General features: G+C 43.9%; 1 protein-coding gene across 2 annotated transcripts in view; it reads right to left on the minus strand.

Moving 5' to 3' along the window:
* LOC144178934 (uncharacterized) overlaps positions 1-19,653 on the minus strand; it is a 48,921-nt gene that overhangs the window by 7,264 nt on the left and 22,004 nt on the right. Inside the window, exons 3-5 of one of the 2 annotated variants that reach the window (XM_077707089.1) lie at positions 15,531-15,685; positions 14,059-14,247; positions 8,443-8,559 (exon numbers count right to left, since the gene is read on the minus strand). In XM_077707089.1, the coding sequence (XP_077563215.1) occupies positions 8,443-8,559; positions 14,059-14,247; positions 15,531-15,685 (461 nt within the window). The remainder of the gene's footprint in view (positions 1-8,442; positions 8,560-14,058; positions 14,248-15,530; positions 15,686-19,653) is intronic. The other variant, XM_077707090.1, reaches the window with a different exon arrangement.

Below are 19,653 nucleotides of genomic sequence, written 5' to 3' on the forward strand. Positions count from 1 at the left end.
GCGCATGCGCCTGCTCATACCGGCGGCCGCGTCGGCGGGACGGCCTTGTCTTATTTAGCGACGGTTGTGTTGGGCCTCTTCTGGCGCAGCTTCGCGTTCATTGCACGCTTCTTTCGCCCTGCTTGCTTAACTTGTTCACAGCACATCCTGGGTAATTCGGACCCGACGGAATTAAGTGGTCGTACGGGAAAGCTACGCTAAGGATTGATTTCCAGGGCGGGAAAACAGACACATACAGACATCCGGCCGCTAGAGAAGCACTACCTTTAGCGCACTGCGGGCCACGAATGGACTCTGTTTTCTGAATTGATGAATACCGACTCGGTTGTGTTTTAAGGGGTATTACAAAAGGCTAAAGCAGCAACTGGTCCTGATAAATAGCGATTATAGAACTTCCCTCAGCTTTCTCTCAACTCTCCAACTTACTAAACTAACTAGTTTAAATTGGTATAACTTGGAATCACCAAGCTCATATGCCGTAACGTTTCGGTGTCTGCGCTTCTGTTGCGCAGTGGTGTAGCCCCGACCTAGCACATCAGGATGGTTAGGTTCCGCTGATTCACCGTTCGAAAGAAAGTCCTCTCCGTTTTCTTTCCGCCGACGCACAGCGGGGCTACAGCAAAGGCGTCCGCTGCTCTAGCCCTGCCGTGGCCGACGCTGCGGCGTTCGGGACGCCACCCCCCCCCCCCCCCCCCCCCGAATTCCAGGGAACGGCTGGCAAAATATCTGGTTTCACTCTTTGTAGAGCCACTTTTGTCGATTCAAGGGACGTCGCGTGGGCAATTGTTGTGGGCGTAATTTAAAGCTTTGATTTCCAGCCACCTTGGAAGCCAACTTTTTTTATTGGCTCGTCTTACTTCAGTAAGATATTCCTCACTGTTAGGCACTTCCTGTGTGTATGAGTGGTTGGTTGCGTGTGTTTCTGTATGTCTATGTCAAAATCTGTAGTTTTCTTCCTCTGTAACGACTACTGTTAGCGTCATATTGTTAGGGCCTTAGCACTTAGGCACTGGGGCTGTTGGCGTCTCCTTTCGTCGTCATTGTCGTCGTAATAGTCGTTCTCCTCATGTACTCACGGTACTAAAACACCGGGAAACTCGCTTACGCCTCGCGCTAGAACATAACGCGTACCAAAAAAACACCGGGACACTCATTTACCCCTGCCGCTGGAGTGCTTCGCAACACGTAATAAAAAACACCGGGATACTGGTTTACGCCTCTGGTTAAAGATCTTCGTGCTCCAAACACAAGAGAGTTTAACAGCCAAGCTGCACACCTTTATCCCCAACCGTTTAATATCCGTTGGAAAAAAACGCTAAGGCGCCAAGAATACACTTTTACACTGCATGTTTCGGCCGTCTCCAGCTTTCACGTTAGTGGGAATGGCCCGGGAATGTTTCTTTGCGAGATATGTACATCGTGTTTCGTGAGTTTTTGTTTCCGTGCGGCAGCACAAAGCCCCCCCCCCCCCCCCCATGGCTGTTTTTGGGCACGGAAATAGATTATTATTATTATTATTATTATTATTATTATTATTATTATTATTATTATTATTATTACTATTATTATTATTATAGTACTGCACAAGATGGCGCCCAGTGCAGATGTCTGTGTGCTGTGCTCCGCCGTTTTTTACGGCAGACAGGAGTTTTTTCGCTGCACGTCGTGCAAAAAACGTGCGCACTCGAAATGTATTCAGCTGCCCGACACGGAGCTGCAAGCTTTGAAGACGGGTGAGCGGCCCTTTCTCTGCAACTTCTGCGCGTCCTCGGCGACGGAGGCTGTGGTTAGTCCTAGCGACGAGTCCGTGCCGGAGAGCCAGCGCATTTCCCAGGACGGCGCTCCCCGACCGGGCGACCTTGTCGGAGACGCAGCCGAACTCCGAGAAATGCTTTTCAACGCCCTCGAGGGACTATCTTTCTTGACCGACGAGGTAGCCAAGTTGAGAGAGGCCAACGACCGCCTGTGTAGGGAGAACGCACGTGCTTTCGCCCAGCAGGCAGGCGTAATTGCTTCGCTGCGGGCGGAAGTTCGCAGACTTCGAGGGGACCGGCTACCACGAGCCGAGCCCTTCCCTCCCGATCGTCGTCCCCTCCGCCTTCCCCCCGCCGGCCACCTGCCGCCTGCCTCCCCTCCGACACCTGAGCTTGACGGGGCGCCGCCGACACCTACCCCGCATCTTGGGCTGCATGCATCGTTCGCCGCTGCTGTGGTGAAATCAGATGGAACACCTTCAACGCCGGAGCAGCTGACCTCAGCACCGGCAACCTCTGCTGTGTCTCCCGAGGAACTTTGCGACGCCTCCGCCCTGACCAACAAAGGGAGCGGACGTGCGGCGTGTGTGGGTGCGTCTGATTCGTGTCGCATCTCTGTGGTCGAGCGCTCGAAACGCCCTCGGCGCATCTTTGTATCAAAACTGTCCCCTTGCACCACCTCAGAGCAACTGACGGAGCACCTGTCAACAGTGGATGTCGTACCCCTGGCTTGCCAGCGGCTTAAAACTAAGTATACCTCGTACTCCTCTTTCTGTGTGACTGTCGACGAGGTCACCTTCCAGCGTCTCCGTGATCCTTTCTTGTGGCCCAAGGGCTGTCTTTACAAACCCTTCCGTGGCAAGCTGCATGCCGACATGTTCTGTCCCACCGATGTTCGAAATGACGACTAAAAGATGCGAAAGGGTGGAAATCTATTATCAGAATGCGCGCGGCCTTCGCACTAAACCGACTGAATTCTTTTCAAAGGCGATTTCTTCAAATTTTCCGATTATTGTTATTACTGAAACCTGGCTTTCTGATGACATTAGCTCTCACGATTATTTTCCAAAAAATTACCAAGTTTTCCGTAAAGATATGGACTTTTCTGGGGTGAAACAAAAGGGAGGGGGGGGGGTGTTAGTTGCGGTCGATAGCGCGTTTCTATCAATGCGGCGTCATGAACTGGAAGGCGACACCGAGTCTGTATGGCTGGACATTCGTCTGACTGGCGGTGAGAAGCTTTTATTAGGGGCGTTTTACATTCCACCTGATGTTCCTATATTGTCGTTTAAAAAGCTCCTTACATCTGTAGAAGAAGTCTGCTCATCACACCCGAATCACCAGCATATCATTCTGGGCGACTTCAATACACCGGGCGTACAATGGGAACATCTTACCCATCAACACTACAATTATTACGTACAGCAAAAATCCAGCATGATTTTAGACTTCGTGGATTTCACATCCTTGGTGCAACTTAATAATATCGAAAACAGCTCTCAACATATCTTGGATCTTTGCTTTTCAGACATTCAAAGCGCGCGTGTATCGTTGTCTGACATCTCTTTTGTCAAGCCCGACAAGCATCATCCTCCTTTTCTAGTGTCTGCTCACGTCTTGATTCAGCGCTGCAGTGCTACACTGAAGAATAATGAATTCGCTCCCTACTGTTATGCCCGTGGTGATTACATTGGTTTGTGTAACTTTTTTTCTTCGGTCGATTGGTTGCTAATTCAAGAACTCCCAGATTGCGATGCGCAGGTCGAGCTGTTCACTGAAATAGTCAAAAGTGGCATGAATCAGTTTATACCCAAGTGTAAACCATGCCGTTCCAAACACCCCTTTTGGTTCTCTAATGAACTTCGTACCGCCCTTAAGTCAAAAGACTGCAGCCACAGAAAATATAAGAAAACCGGGCTTGATGAATGGAAAGAGGACTTCCGCTCCTACCGTAAAACGTGTAAAAGTCTTTATGAGCGGGACCAGCGCTCTTATCTCGATTCTGTAGAGAGCAGCGTTAATTCCCAGCCTGCAACATTCTGGAAATATATTCGATCCCATAAAAATAACTGTCATGAGCAAATCCGTCTCGTTGATTCCTCTGGGGAAGAAGTTCTTGATGTTGCAAACCATTTTGCTCAGCAATTTAGTACTACATATGGCCAGCGCGATGACAGCGAAATAAACCTAATGTTAAATAATGTACAGGGTCCTAGCTTAGTACAATTGGACGAGCAGTTGGTGCTCCAGAGTCTAAGGCGCATGAAACCGTCGCTTTCGTGTGGCCCTGACGGAATACCTCCCGCTATTTTAAAAACATTCAGTAGCATTTTTGTTCCTGTTTTAACTGCGGTATTCAATCACTGTCTAAACACAAACACATTTCCTCGTAAGTGGAAAATTTCTCGAGTGCGCCCCATCTTCAAATCGGGCACCAAATCTGATGCAAAAAACTATAGGGCAGTTTCTCTACTTTGTGCTGCCTCCAAGCTTTTTGAGACAGCGATGCACAAGGTATTGTCAAGTTCTGTACAGCAGTTTCTCACAAGTAAACAGCATGGTTTTATGTCAGGAAGGTCGACAACGACTAATCTCGCCTGCTTCATGGAGCAGGCCTCCGCTGCACTTTCTGAGCGAGGCCAGTTGGACGTCGTCTACTGTGACCTGAGCAAAGCATTTGATGTTGTCTGCCACGCGTTGTTACTTGATAAGCTTTTGCTGTCGGGCATTGATACACCACTCGTGGCGTTGCTGGGTAGCTATCTAAGCAATCGGTTCAGTTTCGTTAGTGTTAATGGGCAGACATCCTCTATGTATAGATCAACAAGCGGTGTGCCCCAGGGCTCCGTGTTGGGCCCTCTCTTGATCTCCATTTTTGTGAATGACGTGTCAGTCGCAATTAGAAAGTCTTCTTTTCTTCTCTATGCTGACGACATCAAAATTTTCAGACGTATAAAGTCCATCGAAGACTGTGATGCCCTGCAGCAAGATATATTCTCCTTTGCTAACTGGTGCTCAGATAACAGACTAAATCTTAACCCGGCGAAAACAAAGGTCATGTCTTATACCCGAAAAACGAACCCCATTTTCTTTCGCTACAGTATTGATGACGGTTTTCTGTCTAGAGTCGACGAGATCAAAGACCTCGGACTGCTCTTCTACAGCGCCTTAACTTTCTCGCCTCATGTCACTCAACTGACTCGGCGGGCGCTCCGCTCGCTTGGTGCTGTGTGTAGGTTTTCAAGAGACTTCCGGTCTCCTCATTCGTTCCTAAAACTTTTTATGGCACTTTGTATTCCTCAACTTGAATATGCCTCTGTCATTTGGAATGGAACCTGCACATCTAATTGTCAACGTGTAGAGCGTGTACAAACCAAATTTTTATCCATATTTATGCATCGTTTTCCCTCTGAGCCTCTCCCGATAACTGTCTCTTTAAGTTACCGGCGAACCCGTTCAGATCTTGTTTTCTTATATAAACTGCTTCATGGTACAATTTCATGCCCGGAACTGCTTGCAGCAATCGGGTTTCGTGTTCCGAAAAAAGCAACAAGGCTTAACCATCCTTTCCACACAGCTGCTCAACTTAGCAGATGTTCTCCTCTTGATAGACTGCAACGCCTATATAACCTTCACTCAGGGGAACTTGATATTTTTTGCCGTCCCCTTGGGGGGTTTTTGTCCGGGCTGTTAGCCGTGGCGCACTAACTTCATTTCGACAGTTCTCGTGTTCTTCAGTTATTTTCCGCATGTGTATGTTGTTTTCACAGAGTCTGTTCTCATTTGTTCATATATGTTGTTCATATATGTTCATATATGTTAGTGTTCATATGTTGTTCATATGTTCATATATGTTAGTGCTGCGGGCGTAATCGTTGTATGTACTATGCTACACTTGTGTAGTCAACTCCTTATACATACGTTTAAGTGGCCCGGGTGAACCAAACGTTATAGAAACAAATGTTTCTATAACTTATCAGTTTATGTGAATAGTTACAAACATTTCCTGTACTTTGTTTCATACGTTTTTGTGTAATTGATGCTTCAGCCGATTGCTATGGTCATTGTACGCTGTGTTTGTGCAATGTACCATAACTTCGTATAATGTAGTTTGGATGCCACTTTTAATTTTTTCTCTGTGGTATTTCATTCACCCACATTTTTTCCTGGTTTTATATGTGTCAGCCGCTGATGTATTTCAATGCGGCATTTTTTTCTTTTTTTTTTCTCAGTGCGCCAGCACCAAGGCTTCGGCTGTTCCTGGGCACTATAATAAAGGTTGATTGATTGATTGATTGATTGATTGATTATTATTATTATTATTATTATTATTATTATTATTATTATTATTATTATTATAAAGGTTGATAAAGCTAATAAAGGTTGATTGATTGATTATTATTATTACTATTATTACTATTATTATTAAAATGCATCGCTCGTTTTAGGGTAATACTTTATTGCAGTGTGACTTTTCAAAACTCAAAACTCTCGTTTTATATGCACACTCTGTCTCTATCATGTGCACTGTGTATGTTGTTGTATATTTCCTTTGTTCAAGTGCCTTGAAAGTCTCGCTGGCCGAGTGCCATAGCTTGCAACGCTGTTTTTTTTTTTTTGCTTTTCTGTCATATCGGGGATTTTGTGTGTTGTGCCGTGCTGTCTGACATTTCTTTTAATAATGTGTTGTATATGGTGTGCCAGCACCAAGACCTTAGGGTTGTTCCTGGGCACTGAAAATAAAGGTTGATTGATTGATTGATATCTTGTCAAAGTATTTTCTATGAAAAAAGCGGTGGAGCGTAGTATACTGACACGCTTTTCTAGGTCTTCACGCTGTTCGGTGCTTAAAAAAAACTGCTGTTTCTTTCCAGAATATCTCGCCTCTGGGGCTGCCAAAAATTCCCTATTTTGATTATGTATGTTAGTTAAACAGCGGTTCTATATGCCCATGGTCGGAAACAGCCGCCCCTTGTCGTACAAGCAACTCCACCATCGAGACCACAGCCATCTGGTTCACTTCAGCCGGACGTCCTATGGATGCGTTTGCCCAGGCTATGGTAACCACTGCCGTTAAAATAACTGGCGGTTGCAAAGGTGGAGCCAATGCATAATGGCTCTACTAAAGACTGCCCTCAAAGTAGTGGCGGCTCAAAATTTTCACGCGAATCTGTAGCACCCGACCGTTGAAGTAGCGAAAAAATTGGCTCCAATCTATGCTGTGAAGGTGCTCGGAAAGCAAAGCTTTAAATGACACCCACAACAATTGCCCATGCGACGTCACTTGAATTCACACACGTGACTCTACAGAGAGTGAAACCAAAGATTCTGCTAGCCGTTGCCTGGAATTCCCGGGAGCGCTGCCCCGAACGCAGCAGCGTCCGCCACGGCCGGTCTAGAGCAGTGGACGCCACCGCTTTAGCCCGGCCGTGCGTCGGCAGAAAGAAAACGGAGAGGAGCGCCTTTCAAAGGTTGAGATAGCGGAACCTTGCCATTCTGACGGGCTACCTCGGGCTTACACTACCGCGTGACACAAGCGCAGACACCGAAACAATTAGGCACGTGAGCTTAGGGATTCGCATTTATACCGATTTAAACTAGTTAGTTTAGTAAGTTTCAGAACTGCGAGAAAGCTGAGGAAACTTTTATAATCGCTATTTTGCCGAACCAGTTAACCTTTCGTCTTTCGTAATTCCTGTTAAAACACAACCGAATTGGTCTTAACCAATCTAGAAAACAGAGTGCCATTCGTGGCAAACAGTGAGCAAAAGACAGCGTTTCTCTGGCTGCCAGACGTCTTTACGTAGTCTGTTTTAATGACCTGCAAACTAATACTTAGCGCATATTTGCCGTACGAGCACATACTTCCATCGGGTTCGAGTTACCCAAAATGTGCCGTTGAAGAACTTAATCAAGCCATGCGAAAGAAGTGCGCAATGGACGCGAAGCCATGACAAAAAAAGCCAAAAACAACCATCGTTAAAGCAGACCACAAAGCCGTCCCGCCGATGCACCCGCAGGTGTGAGCAGGCGCCTGTGCGAAGGGAACGCTGGGTAACCATTCGTCAAACAATCTACACTGTGCTCCGTCAGTGAAAACCGCCCTCTGCCTCCGCAGCCGCGTTAGGAGTTTCTTGCTGCGCACGCCACGGAAGAACGGTTCCATTGGCTGGTCGACGTAGAAAGCGCACCTGAAAACGAAATGATGGCTTATGCTGAAGTCCCGGAATGAAAGACAATCAAGTTTATGAACACAGGGAACTTGCGGGGAACGAGCGGGGAACTTGCCAGTCTTGAGAGAAGTTTGAAATATACATGTCAAGACTGGAACAAGTATATCCCCAAACGCTTTCAGTACTGCAGAAGTAATGCCGCCAGGGCCGCACTAAAATGACGATTTTGTGTTGCATCTTTCGAAACGAGACTTTCGGAAACCAACACTTCTGAGAATTTATCGTTACCTCTTTACCTAGAGACAGTTGAGTGGGGCAAGCGGGCAATAATATTATTAATAATAACAAGGTATGGAATCGTAGGTTATGAACGTGAGGTTATGAATTTAACGCGTCTCTATGCTAATGTAGCTCCTCCGATGATCAAAATTACCGCGCTACATATGTAGTTCAGCAGTGCTCTCTATGTGCACTTCCTTGAACAGGTTACGACACGACGCTCGAAAAATACTCACCGTCCGAAATCCCGCTATGGTCCAAAGAACAGTACCAAAAAGACCAATGGCAAGAATGGCGCCCTCTTTCTTGGTCATGTCCAGGCCAGTCTCCAGCACAAAGAATAGGATGGTGATCTGTAGAAAATGGGAGAAAAAAAAACTTCCACGTGCTAAAACAACCCGGAACCACCCGACAAAATGATCCATTCCAAAAAAAAAAAAAAAAGATGCGCCTGCTAAATCTCTTCAACAAACGAATTCATCGCGTGCATGGTGCATGGTTTAAGCATGCGTAGACATAGTATGTTCATATGCGTTGAGCTTTCTGATGTACTTTGTGATGCCCGTCGCTGTCTTTAACGGGGCTCTGGCTTTGTCAAGCGAATTATTTCACTGACCTTATCTTTACCTTTCTCTTTATCTTATCTTGCCTTTATTTTTATTTTAGTTTTATCTCATCATCTTAATTCATCGTGAGGGAGACCCGTGACTTCATATCTTTTTTTCTGCATACATACATGTATGATTTTTTGAAGGTGGGCAGAATTTTTCTTGAAGGGGTGCGTTACGTGATATTGCTAGTTCGGGATAACTGTTCCACGCGGTACTGCAGGAGAGGACGATAAAAAGGAGCTTTTGCTGATCGTCTCCATTGGATACCCTAGCAGTGCTCGGGTATCAATTCCTTAACCTAGTGTTCAGAGTCGGAGTAGCTTAGCCATCAAGCTATGGTCTAAGTTATACGCCAGCAGGCAAGTACGAATGCGCATACAAACGTACAAACACGATATCCCTTTCGCCGTATCTCTTATTTTGCATGATGACGAGTCATGTGCAGACGTGCACTCATTTCACTGATCGTTTATTCATTTATCTGCTTTGTTTAGGGTTAAAGTTGTTATTTATTTTGACGTCTTTGATACAGCGATGCTTTATACGTAAGTATCGTAAGTATGATAAAACCGATAAGAAAAATTTTATACACCAGATTAGCTAAGTTTTTTTTGTCTGTATTTGTTGGAGACAATTCTTGAAAAATACTGTCCCGAATGACAAGACTAAAGGAAAGGGAATGCCCTACAAGGCCATGCCACCCTTACAAGGCATAGGAAAACCAAGAAAATGAACATACAAATTAAGCAATGGGTACAGCAGGACAATTATTGTGATGTAAGAAGCACGTTTGGCAAACAATTCAAACACCTTACACATTAATGATTTTCATCAGCCAACTGGATACATAACAAATATTTTCAGATATAAAAACGATTGCATGCAAAATAACCAAACGAAAGTAAATACCCAATAAAGTTTTCTCTTGTAGTTCCAATTGAAGTAATGAAACATTTTTGCCTTTCAAAACAAAAATAACAAAACAATCGTCCAGTGCTAACAAACACAACGCGTGCTTCGCACGAGGAACAAAAATTTTTTTTTTGTTTCAGCTTAAACCCGTGCAGCGAGATAGTCATTTTAAGTATACCACATATTGTAGGGTACTGATTGACTATCTGGTATTTGTGAAATCAACAGCTGGTCCCGGTAAGTTGTCCTAACGCTAGTTTTTGCTATCAGTTGCTTTCTTAGTTGGTAGGGACTTGCCTTTTCGTAATATTTTATTATAAATATGTCGTTGCTTGTTTTGTATTGGCAATAATTTCTAATAACAACATGTAGTGTCGTAACTTGCATACATCTAAAATTCTATACTTCCTAAAGTACGGCATACAACTTTCGCCGATAAAAACGTTAGTAACGCCCTACAGAACCCTTTTTTTTTGTAAAGCATGATAAGGTTTAGATTTATTTGCGTAGTTGTGGACCATACTAAACTACAGTAGCTTAACCTGGACTGCAGGAGTGCAGAAAAAAATTGCAGTTTAGTTGTTGTTGAAGCATAAAGCCATAACCTATTTAAAGCCCCTACTGCCCTGTAAAGGGGCTTTCGTAGCGAGCCGCCGTGTGGTTCCCATGACTCGTTGAACAAGACACCCAAAAAACGAACAGTTTATGATTGACTAATACATTTGTTATTGAACCTCGTGCAGTTGTTTGCAGTAATATTATATTTTCCTATTAAAAAAAGCATGTACGTAGTTTTGGTAGTGCTCAGATTTAATTTATTAGCAGTAAGCTATATACTTAAGCCCTCCATCCAGATATTCGCTTGGTCGAAAAATTGTCATTGTGTTTACCCTAAAAAAAATGCAAATATACATACAGCATACAAAGCAATTCTCTAGTAAACCTATATATTTACTAAACAATTTACATATACTCAAATATTATACGCCCTAAAATTGATCCTGAAAAAGCCATGAAGATAAAACACAAGTTTGGTTCATTGAAAAGATGGCCTCGTTAGAATCACACTGGCTTCCCGTTTTAACGTAAACTTCGCTCAAAAATATATATAATTAGGAAAAAATGGAATGGCTATGCGACCCACTCACTCATTTCCCGCAACAGAACCTATGATGCCATACCAGCCTGCTCTGCGATTGGCGGAGGCCGGCAAAAGCAAAAGCAAATTAGGCTGAGCTGATAAGCTTGTAGAACGAGCTATTTGTGCTAATTTAGGGCACATTCTTTTTAAAGCAATGGGACAAACAGTGGAAGGTACGAAAGCACATATAAGCATAGAAGTACTGATGCGTAGTGCTCTTGGTACTGCGCGAACTATGCTTGGTTTAGCTGCAGAGCACTGCGGGGCATCGGGGTTGTCTCAGGCGACACTGGCCGATTGATGCAAGCAACGGTGTCTTACGTTACCATATTTGTCGAGAGAGCACTGTGTTTCACGAAACGATTATTTTCTCCCAGATCAAACAAAAGCCAGGTTTAAATACGGTCAAAAACAAACCAAAGGGGGAATCATACTAAATTGCCCCATTCTACGTCCTTGAAAAATAGAAAACGACTTGCCGTGGTATGGTGGCACCATCTAGGTTCAGTAACGTAAACAAACGCGCGAGTGCCTTAATACCAGCGCCGCCGTACAGGGTGGAGACACCCTTTGAACGGTGCTGTGCAGCGGCAATTGGGCCAACGTGCTCAACGCATTGTTCTTTTCGTTTTCCACGAGGTTCAGCAACGCGAAACATATAAGATGGTTCAAACTTCGCCAGTAAACCGCGTTGCGGCGATAATTTTACCGTGGTTTTGATACAATGACTTGCTTCAGCGGCGCGCGAGTGACCCAAAATGGCGGCGCCAGCGTATACGTGTTTCCACCCTGTACGGCGGACGCGTGAATCAAGGGACCCTACACTGCAGAGCGGTCGGTTCCTGTGATGTCATTGCAGACAATGAAAACACACGATTTAGCGGGAAAATCAAAATTTTAACTTAAATTGGTTGATTTCTCAGTGAATAAAGCATCGTTTGTATCCGGACAAGCACTGGGGGCACTATAAAACACGAAATTTTTCAAATAAAACAAACTTATATTTTGTCTTCATCACTCCTTTAAGGAACACCGCATTCAATATTTTGGTGTCTGAATTTGCATCATTGATTACTGTACATTGGGTTCTAGTTTGCAAAATAGATTTGTTGAAGTGAGCATGCTGTGTAACGGGTGCCACAGACTGTAATCTTTTGCGATGCAGTATGCCTCTAACCAGCGAAGCATAGTTTCGTGTCCACGTCAGCAGAAATCTCCCAGGTTACTACTGGCTATGCGAAACAAACATCGCAGGCTTCTACTGGCTACTGGCTAGAACTAGCCTAAACGAATAAACTACTGGTCCCACGAGAGATCGCACCTGCGCCCGAATAGAGAAGCGGAGAAAGAGCCCGTCGTTTTGCCGACTAAGCTACGCTCCACAGGTGGAGACGGGAAGGCAGGCGGTGGTTTGGATTCAGCGTCTCGGGAGGGCGAGGGCGCTTTTTGGAGGCGACGCATGAAACAGTGAAGGTAGTGAGAGAAATGACGCCATAGCTGCGTGTAACGCCCTCTTCCTCAATCTTCGAAAGACGCTCATCTCGTTTTGTTTCTGCCGGCGCTGCTGCGTTTGGGACGCCGGCCCCGCGTATCCCAGGTAACGGCTGGCAGAGTGTGTAGTTTCGCTCTATGTGTGTGAACGCGAGCAACGTGTGTGAATTCAAGTGACGCCGCATGGTTAATCGTGTGTGTCGTTCACAGCTTCGCAGTCCTTTTTTTGAAATCACATCATGTTAAACACCGTCAAACGCCTTCTTAAAGACGAGGATCATACCCAGTGTTATTTTTTTTCGATATTTACAAGTTCTTTCGGTATTTCTATTAGTGCTGTTCCTGTTGACTTAATCTAAGCTAATCCAAACCAATTGTTCATTTCTATTTATGTTGTTACAACTCCAAAATCCAATAAACCTTTTGTTTACAATTGTTCAAATATTTCCGCAAATATTTATAGCACAGAGATCGGTTTATTGTTTCCCAATTCGATAGGTCAACCACTCTTGGATGAACCAGCCATCACTCGGGCTGGTTTCAGTTTGTCTGGAAATGTGCCGGATGATAAGACAAGATTATATGCCATTGGCTTGCATTGGCATGTCAATGGCGTGTAACCATGACATGTAAGCATGCCAATGGCATGTAATCTTGCAAGCATGCTAATGGCATGTAATGGCATGTCTATGGTATATGCCATTGGTATGCATACTATGTCATTAACTGCTTTAAGTGACCGTGCTTTGATGTCATCTGCTCCGACGGCACACGTGTCTTCTGAGAACACAATTTCGTCTTTTATTGTCATTGTCGTCGGTGGGGTGTAAACATATTATAGTAGGACAGTTTCAGTGAGCTACCTTTCGCATGGTACTTCAGAAGTATTGTTTGGCGGTCTGCCAATAGCAGTACAGTGAGAATTATATGTTTGCTACTGCGACACGCGAAAAACCATTCCTATGAAATTGAACTATCTTCCTGGAAAGATCTGCACTGATTATTTGCTTAACGGCCTGTCGTACTATACGAGGATTTATTTTCCTTTGATGAAATTCCTGTAAATAGTACTCGCGTTTGCCCTTTTAAGATCACACCCCAACTTGTAACGTACTAGCTTCTACGTCCAAAGGTGGCTCTCCCTCTTAGTTTCGAAATACGCTCAAAAATGCCTCAAATAGCCTTATTTTTATGTCGTATCCTGTCACATAATTCTGAAGATATGCATGGTTTACGCATTTTCGTGTGTTTTTTAGTGGTTTAAGCGGGAAACATGTAGTAGGCTGATATAAACAGCGTTAGAACGGCGTCACAAGCAGCGTTCGTATTCGTGGTGCTAGTTACGGTATCCGATTTTTATCCGAAAAATAAGTTCCCCAAAGGGAGATTAAAATGTGTTTGTGGCTATTAGCGCCTTTTCCCCTATTTGGGTATTTAGGCAAACGCAGCATTTTCTGTGTCGTTCAGATTCTGCAACCCCTATTCATTGAGTGCACTTAAGCCAGAGAAGGTGGTGGTCGTACAAAGTCGCACCATGCCTGGCCAAATGATGTATGTTGCCGACACGATGGTAAGCAGGTAATTACCGCGGCAGGCAACATGCCGTCGCTACCAATCGTCGGCCTAAAATGATATTTTCACTGGGTTTTAACCAACACCCGTTAGCTGCGTGTCCAAGAAATTTGAACCCCACGCACCTGTAACTGAAGTTCGAAGATGATCAAGGAACGGCAGATGGTGTCCAATATACTAGTTTTTTCAGCAGCATTTGCTCCGCTGCTTCCAGCGGCGTGGATGCTCCGGCTTTTTCGGCAATATTCCTTCACCATGGGCCACAACCTCCAAGCAGAGAAGAGTACAACTACTACTGAAACTACCAGCCGAACCTGCGAGACACGTTTGCCCACGCCCCATTACTGACTTGGTTCAGAAGCTCCAAATATTTGCTCGCGATTTATGGTATTAATTAAGCGACTATGAAAATTCTAGCAGTCAATGATAGCGGAATGGTACCGTGAAACGCTTTGCAACAACCACACAAGTAGCAATCTTTAAATGCTAAGAGCCCTCACTGACAATAAACTGACGGCGAAAAAAATACTGTCATGTAATATAGCACCTAAGAAGAGCTACAACCAAGAACTTGCGTTGCATCTCCACCAATGCAGGAAAATACGAGGTGTACATTATGTACATACAGAGGACGCAACAGCGTGGCGGTGCAACAGCGAAACTCCTGGCGTAAGCTTTCCTGTGTCGTGCAGTAAGTCTGGCCTGTCGCCGGAGAATCGCGAGCTGCAGGGACTGGTTCGCCTTCTCCGTCACTGGCCTTCCCATGACTTGTTTCAGAGACTTTCCGGAACGTGTACTGTAATCTGCTATAGGGCCACTTAGAACGTTTGCAGTTCAATTGTTATGGGAGTACAATGCACAGAACTGGTTATGCTGATTTTACTAGCTTGAACAACGTATAAACATCAAATTTGGACAAAATTGAACAGATTCGGAAAGTAGAGACGATTAATAGGAAAACTGCCTCTGGAATCCCCCCCCCCCTACCAGCACAGAGGTACAAACACACAAGAGTAGTTCTGAGAGGGTGGGTTAGCGTGTTAAAACAATCAGATTTTGGTAGGTAAGCCTTTTTACAGCGTGTTCAATGGTTCAGAATGATTCAAGCCATCTTATGTTTTTTTGCATGGCGAAGTAACCTCTAAAAACCCCTTAAGATATGTTCGGAGTCACAATAAATAATGTCTGAGAAGGCGTGTCTTGCACATTGCTCGGAAAGAATCCGACGCTTGCTATCAACTAAATGGTCTGCCAATTTTCGTTTTTGCCAACTACATCTCAGAACCACATTTTGTAATTATATGTTGTGCAGAGCACAAGACGGATGGTTCTAGGAGTACCACATCATTTTTTTACGTTTGTCCACTTTGGCACAACTATAGTTCTAACAAGTTCAGCTTATCCCGACACCTCTAAGGCATGGAATATATACCTTGAAGATTTTATTAAGTTCAAGCAAGGCAATGGCTTCTTGCTTGAACTCAGAACGTGTGGGAAGTGGGGTTCTTCGCGGTACGCTCTAATAAAATGATCGCCCCTCCTCTTAAAGAGACATTCAAATAACCGTAGCTGTAGCTCTCAGGATACGCCCCCTTACCTTGATTCCACATTCTTCCTCTATGAAGTATCTGGTCGTCCATGACATCTGCATGGACGAATAAATCACAAGAACGGTGCCGGTGGCACAGTTGACCAATATGTGAGCCCAGCTCTTCCTGTGCACGCCATGGATAATGTGGTATATGGAAAATACTGAAAAGCCAAAGGAAACAGGAATTATTAAAAAGAGATAAAAGCAGTATATTTTTATGTCGCCAGGAACGAAGCAAGGTCCTGGTAATAATCACGATTTGTTCGAGCAAAATATTGCGCCACAAGAAACTAGAAGAAAACAAAAGGAAACGTGAAAGCAGAAATCACTAAGTAAACTGCGCAATCGAACATTGCTGAATGGAATTTCGCGGCGTTTGCTCAGCAGGCAGTTATCTCAAAACACTGACCATTCCAGAACTGTCCAATTATATGTATGTATATGGTATAAGTACACAGAAATATATATATATATATATATATATATATATATATATATATATATATATATATATATATATATATATATATATATATATATATATATATCTATATCTATATATATATATATATATATCTATATCTATATATATATATATATATATATATATATATATATATATATATATATATATATATATATATATATATATATATATATAGCAGAACAGAGAGATACGGGACGAGGGACTCGGTAAAGATACATATCAAGGTTGCAGTCGTCATTGCCAGTGCTATTCGGCTTTTTTTTTTTTTTTTTTTCGAAATATGTAATAGGGCCGAATGACGTGTGCTTGTCACGTTTCTTTGATTCATTGATAAATAAGCGAAAATATAAGTCGAGAAAAAATCCGCCGTTTTTTGTCGCTGTGGGGATAGCCGCTGTGGGGATAGCGTAATTGGTTAACGCACCGCACCGGTTATGCGGAGATGTGGGTTCGTGTCCCGCTCCCGGAAAACGGCGGATTTTTTCTCGACTTATATTTTCGCTTATTTATCAATGAATCAAAGAAACGTGACAAGCACACGTCATTCGGCCCTATTACATATTTCGAAAAAAAAAAAAAAAAAAAGCCGAATAGCACTGGCAATGACGACTGCAACCTTGATATATATATATATATATATATATATATATATATATATATATATATATATATATATATATATATATATATATATATATATATATATACATATATATATATATATATTCATATATATATATAGAGAGAGAGAAAGAGAGATTGCGAGTAGGGCTGTCTTAGGTTGCCGTAAAAAGTAGTAAAAATGGTATAGCTTCTAACAAAACTGTTTATGCGGCGACGTTTCGGCCGGATCCGACCGAAACGTCGACGAATGAACAGTTTTGTTAGAAGCTATACCTATTTTTAACTATACATATATATTGCAGGAAAATATTTCCTGGACACCGGCAAGTCGTAGCAAAAAAATAAAGACACCCGTCGAAAAAATAAAAGGTTTAATGTTTCGGCGGAGGGACCGGCCTTCGTCAGAATAACAGCAGTGGCTGTAGTCACACAGTATATAAAGGTGATCGTTGCAAGGTCACGTGATGGGATATATATATATATATATATATATATATATATATTTATATATATATAGTAAAAAATGGGTATAGCTTCTAACAAAACTGTTTATTGGTCGACGTTTCGATCGGATGCCGATCTTTCTCAAGACAACATTTCGTATTTCTGTGCACGTATTTATAAGCTCGTCGTCCAACGACGCCGAAAAAAGAGAGTGGGGGGATTTGGGGAGAAACGTAGCAACAAACACGCTTTCGGCGAGGTGAGGTGAAGGTTTGCAACAAAGAGAGAGAGAGCAAAAAAAAGGAAAATAAAGAAAAAGAAAGAAAACGCAAAACAAAAACAAACCTAAACATGCAGAAAAGAGAGAGGAGTACACAACTCTTTCAAAAACACTGTCCTCCATCGTTCGTCAGCTTGTAGAACGAGTGACAGGTAGCGCCCGCTTCAGAGAGGGGCCGCTCTGCTTAAGAAACGAAAGTGCAAAGCAGTAACACGGACGCTCTCACACCATCACTGGGAGGCACAGAATTCTAATGGTCACTGACCTTACGGGAAGAGTTTACAGGAAGCGGTCGCAGCCGCACACATATCTCAGTGACTCCAACCCTACAAAATAAACAGGCAGGCTCGTTAAGAGTGTAGGTACGATCTCCGCACAGTGGCTCAAAGCATGCACGATTCCGCCTACCGGCAGGATGGGCGAGCGCCATTCATCATTCTTAGCTCTATTCGCCTGCCCTGCCCGGGCAGCCGACAGGGTCGTCTCTTACCATGAACCAGGGAGAAGGAGCTTAACTAATCCTCTAACCGCACGCGGGAGTCGCGCGGGTCCTTTGTTGTAGTAAACGGCGGCGGGCGCCTCGATGTTGTTTGTGGCATATGCCGCCTGTGCGGACACCCCAGGAAGGGAATAAATAAAAAAAGAATAGCTTGATTACTTGTTTAAACAACACAGAGACTTACAATTTAGATAGGGGAATATTCTGCAGCCAGATTATCAACAGCATGTATAGACGACATAATGCCCGGGCTAACATTCATTCCTGCCTTTACGGTGTTGAATTTGTAAATAATGTAAGATTCACGTTGTTCGCGTTCTCTTGTAGTAGAAAATCCACTCTGTAAGAGTGTGACCCTGATGGAATCGAACGGGTGGTTTTCGGAGTTAATATGTCGTGATAAGGGTAGATCCGGGAGTGAACGAACATGTGCGCGATGGTTGTTGAAGCGCATGCGGAATGCCGTGTCCGTCTGGCCAATGTATTGGATGCCACAAACACCGCACTCCAGAAGGTACACCACATTAGAAGAGTCGCAGTCGAGTGTCGCGTGAATTAGATGCTTGAAATTTGAGTTGGTGCTTTCTGCCACCGTAGTTGTCTGCATGTGTTTACATACGCGGCACCGTGCCTTTCCGCATGGTCGACACCCACCCTTGGGTGCCCTCTCAGTTTTGGCGTGTACAAGGTAATCTTTAATATTTTTGGGGCGCCTGTATACGACCCGAGGAGGGGTGGGGAAGATTTTCGAAAGCCGTTCACTCTGTTGTAGCATGTTGAAGTGCTTTTTCAAGATTTTGTTTATGTTTGGGGAGTTGCCCCCGAACGTCAAAACTAGGTTTCCTCTCCCCTTCTGGTTTAGTTCCTTTTCATGGTGCAGCAACTCTTGGCGATCAAGGTTGACCGCTTTGCAAATAGCGTCGTTGACTATGGGTGGTGGGTATTGTTGCTTCGCGAGTACATTGCGCAAGTTTTCTTCGTTTGCCTCGAAGTCCTCGGTGCGGGAACAAATTCTCCTAAATCGGTGGGCCTGCGAGTATGGGATACTCGTTTTGCAGTGGCGCGGATGACAACTGTCGAAGTGCAGATACTGCTGCCTATCGGTAGGTTTTTTGTACAAGGTAGTGATCAGTACTCCTTTGTCTGTATTTATATGCACGTCAAGGAAATTGATTTCCGTGGTTGAATAGGTATAAGTGAATGCGATGCTTGGATGGGCCTTGTTGAAACACTCGATGAAGTCGATTAAGTCATCCTCCGTACCGGTCCAAATAAGGAATACATCGTCTAGAATGCGTTTGTAAAAGAATGGCTTCATTTCACGGGTTGATAGAAATTTTGTTTCGAGATCGTTCATGAATATATTAGCGTAGTTCGGTGCCATTCGAGTACCCATCGCAGTGCCGTTTATTTGTAGGTAATACTGATTGTGGAATTCAAAGCTATTTAATTCCAGCACTAGCTTGGTCAAAGTTTCAATGACTTGTGGGCTTGGCGACTCATGGTCCCGATGTATGCTATACGATTCAACCAGGGCTTCAATCCCATCTCGGTGAGGTATATTTGTGTACAGAGAAGTTACATCTAGAGTTAGAAGGAACGCGCCATCAGGGATTTTTATGTTGTCGATTTCCCGTAGGAAGTGGTTAGTATCACGAAGATACGACGAATGGGTAGCGGGTATTTGCTTAATCAGGGAGTCTATGTAGCTTGATTCCCTTCTTTATTGGTTCCCTTCTTTATGAACTTTAGGCAGCATGTAAAACCTTCGTGGCGTTGCGTGTGCTGCTGTACG

This window comes from Haemaphysalis longicornis, unplaced genomic scaffold (assembly GCF_048455015.1).
Source record: "Haemaphysalis longicornis isolate Haplotype H1 unplaced genomic scaffold, Haemaphysalis longicornis Haplotype H1 scaffold_4, whole genome shotgun sequence".
Taxonomy (NCBI): domain Eukaryota; kingdom Metazoa; phylum Arthropoda; class Arachnida; order Ixodida; family Ixodidae; genus Haemaphysalis; species Haemaphysalis longicornis.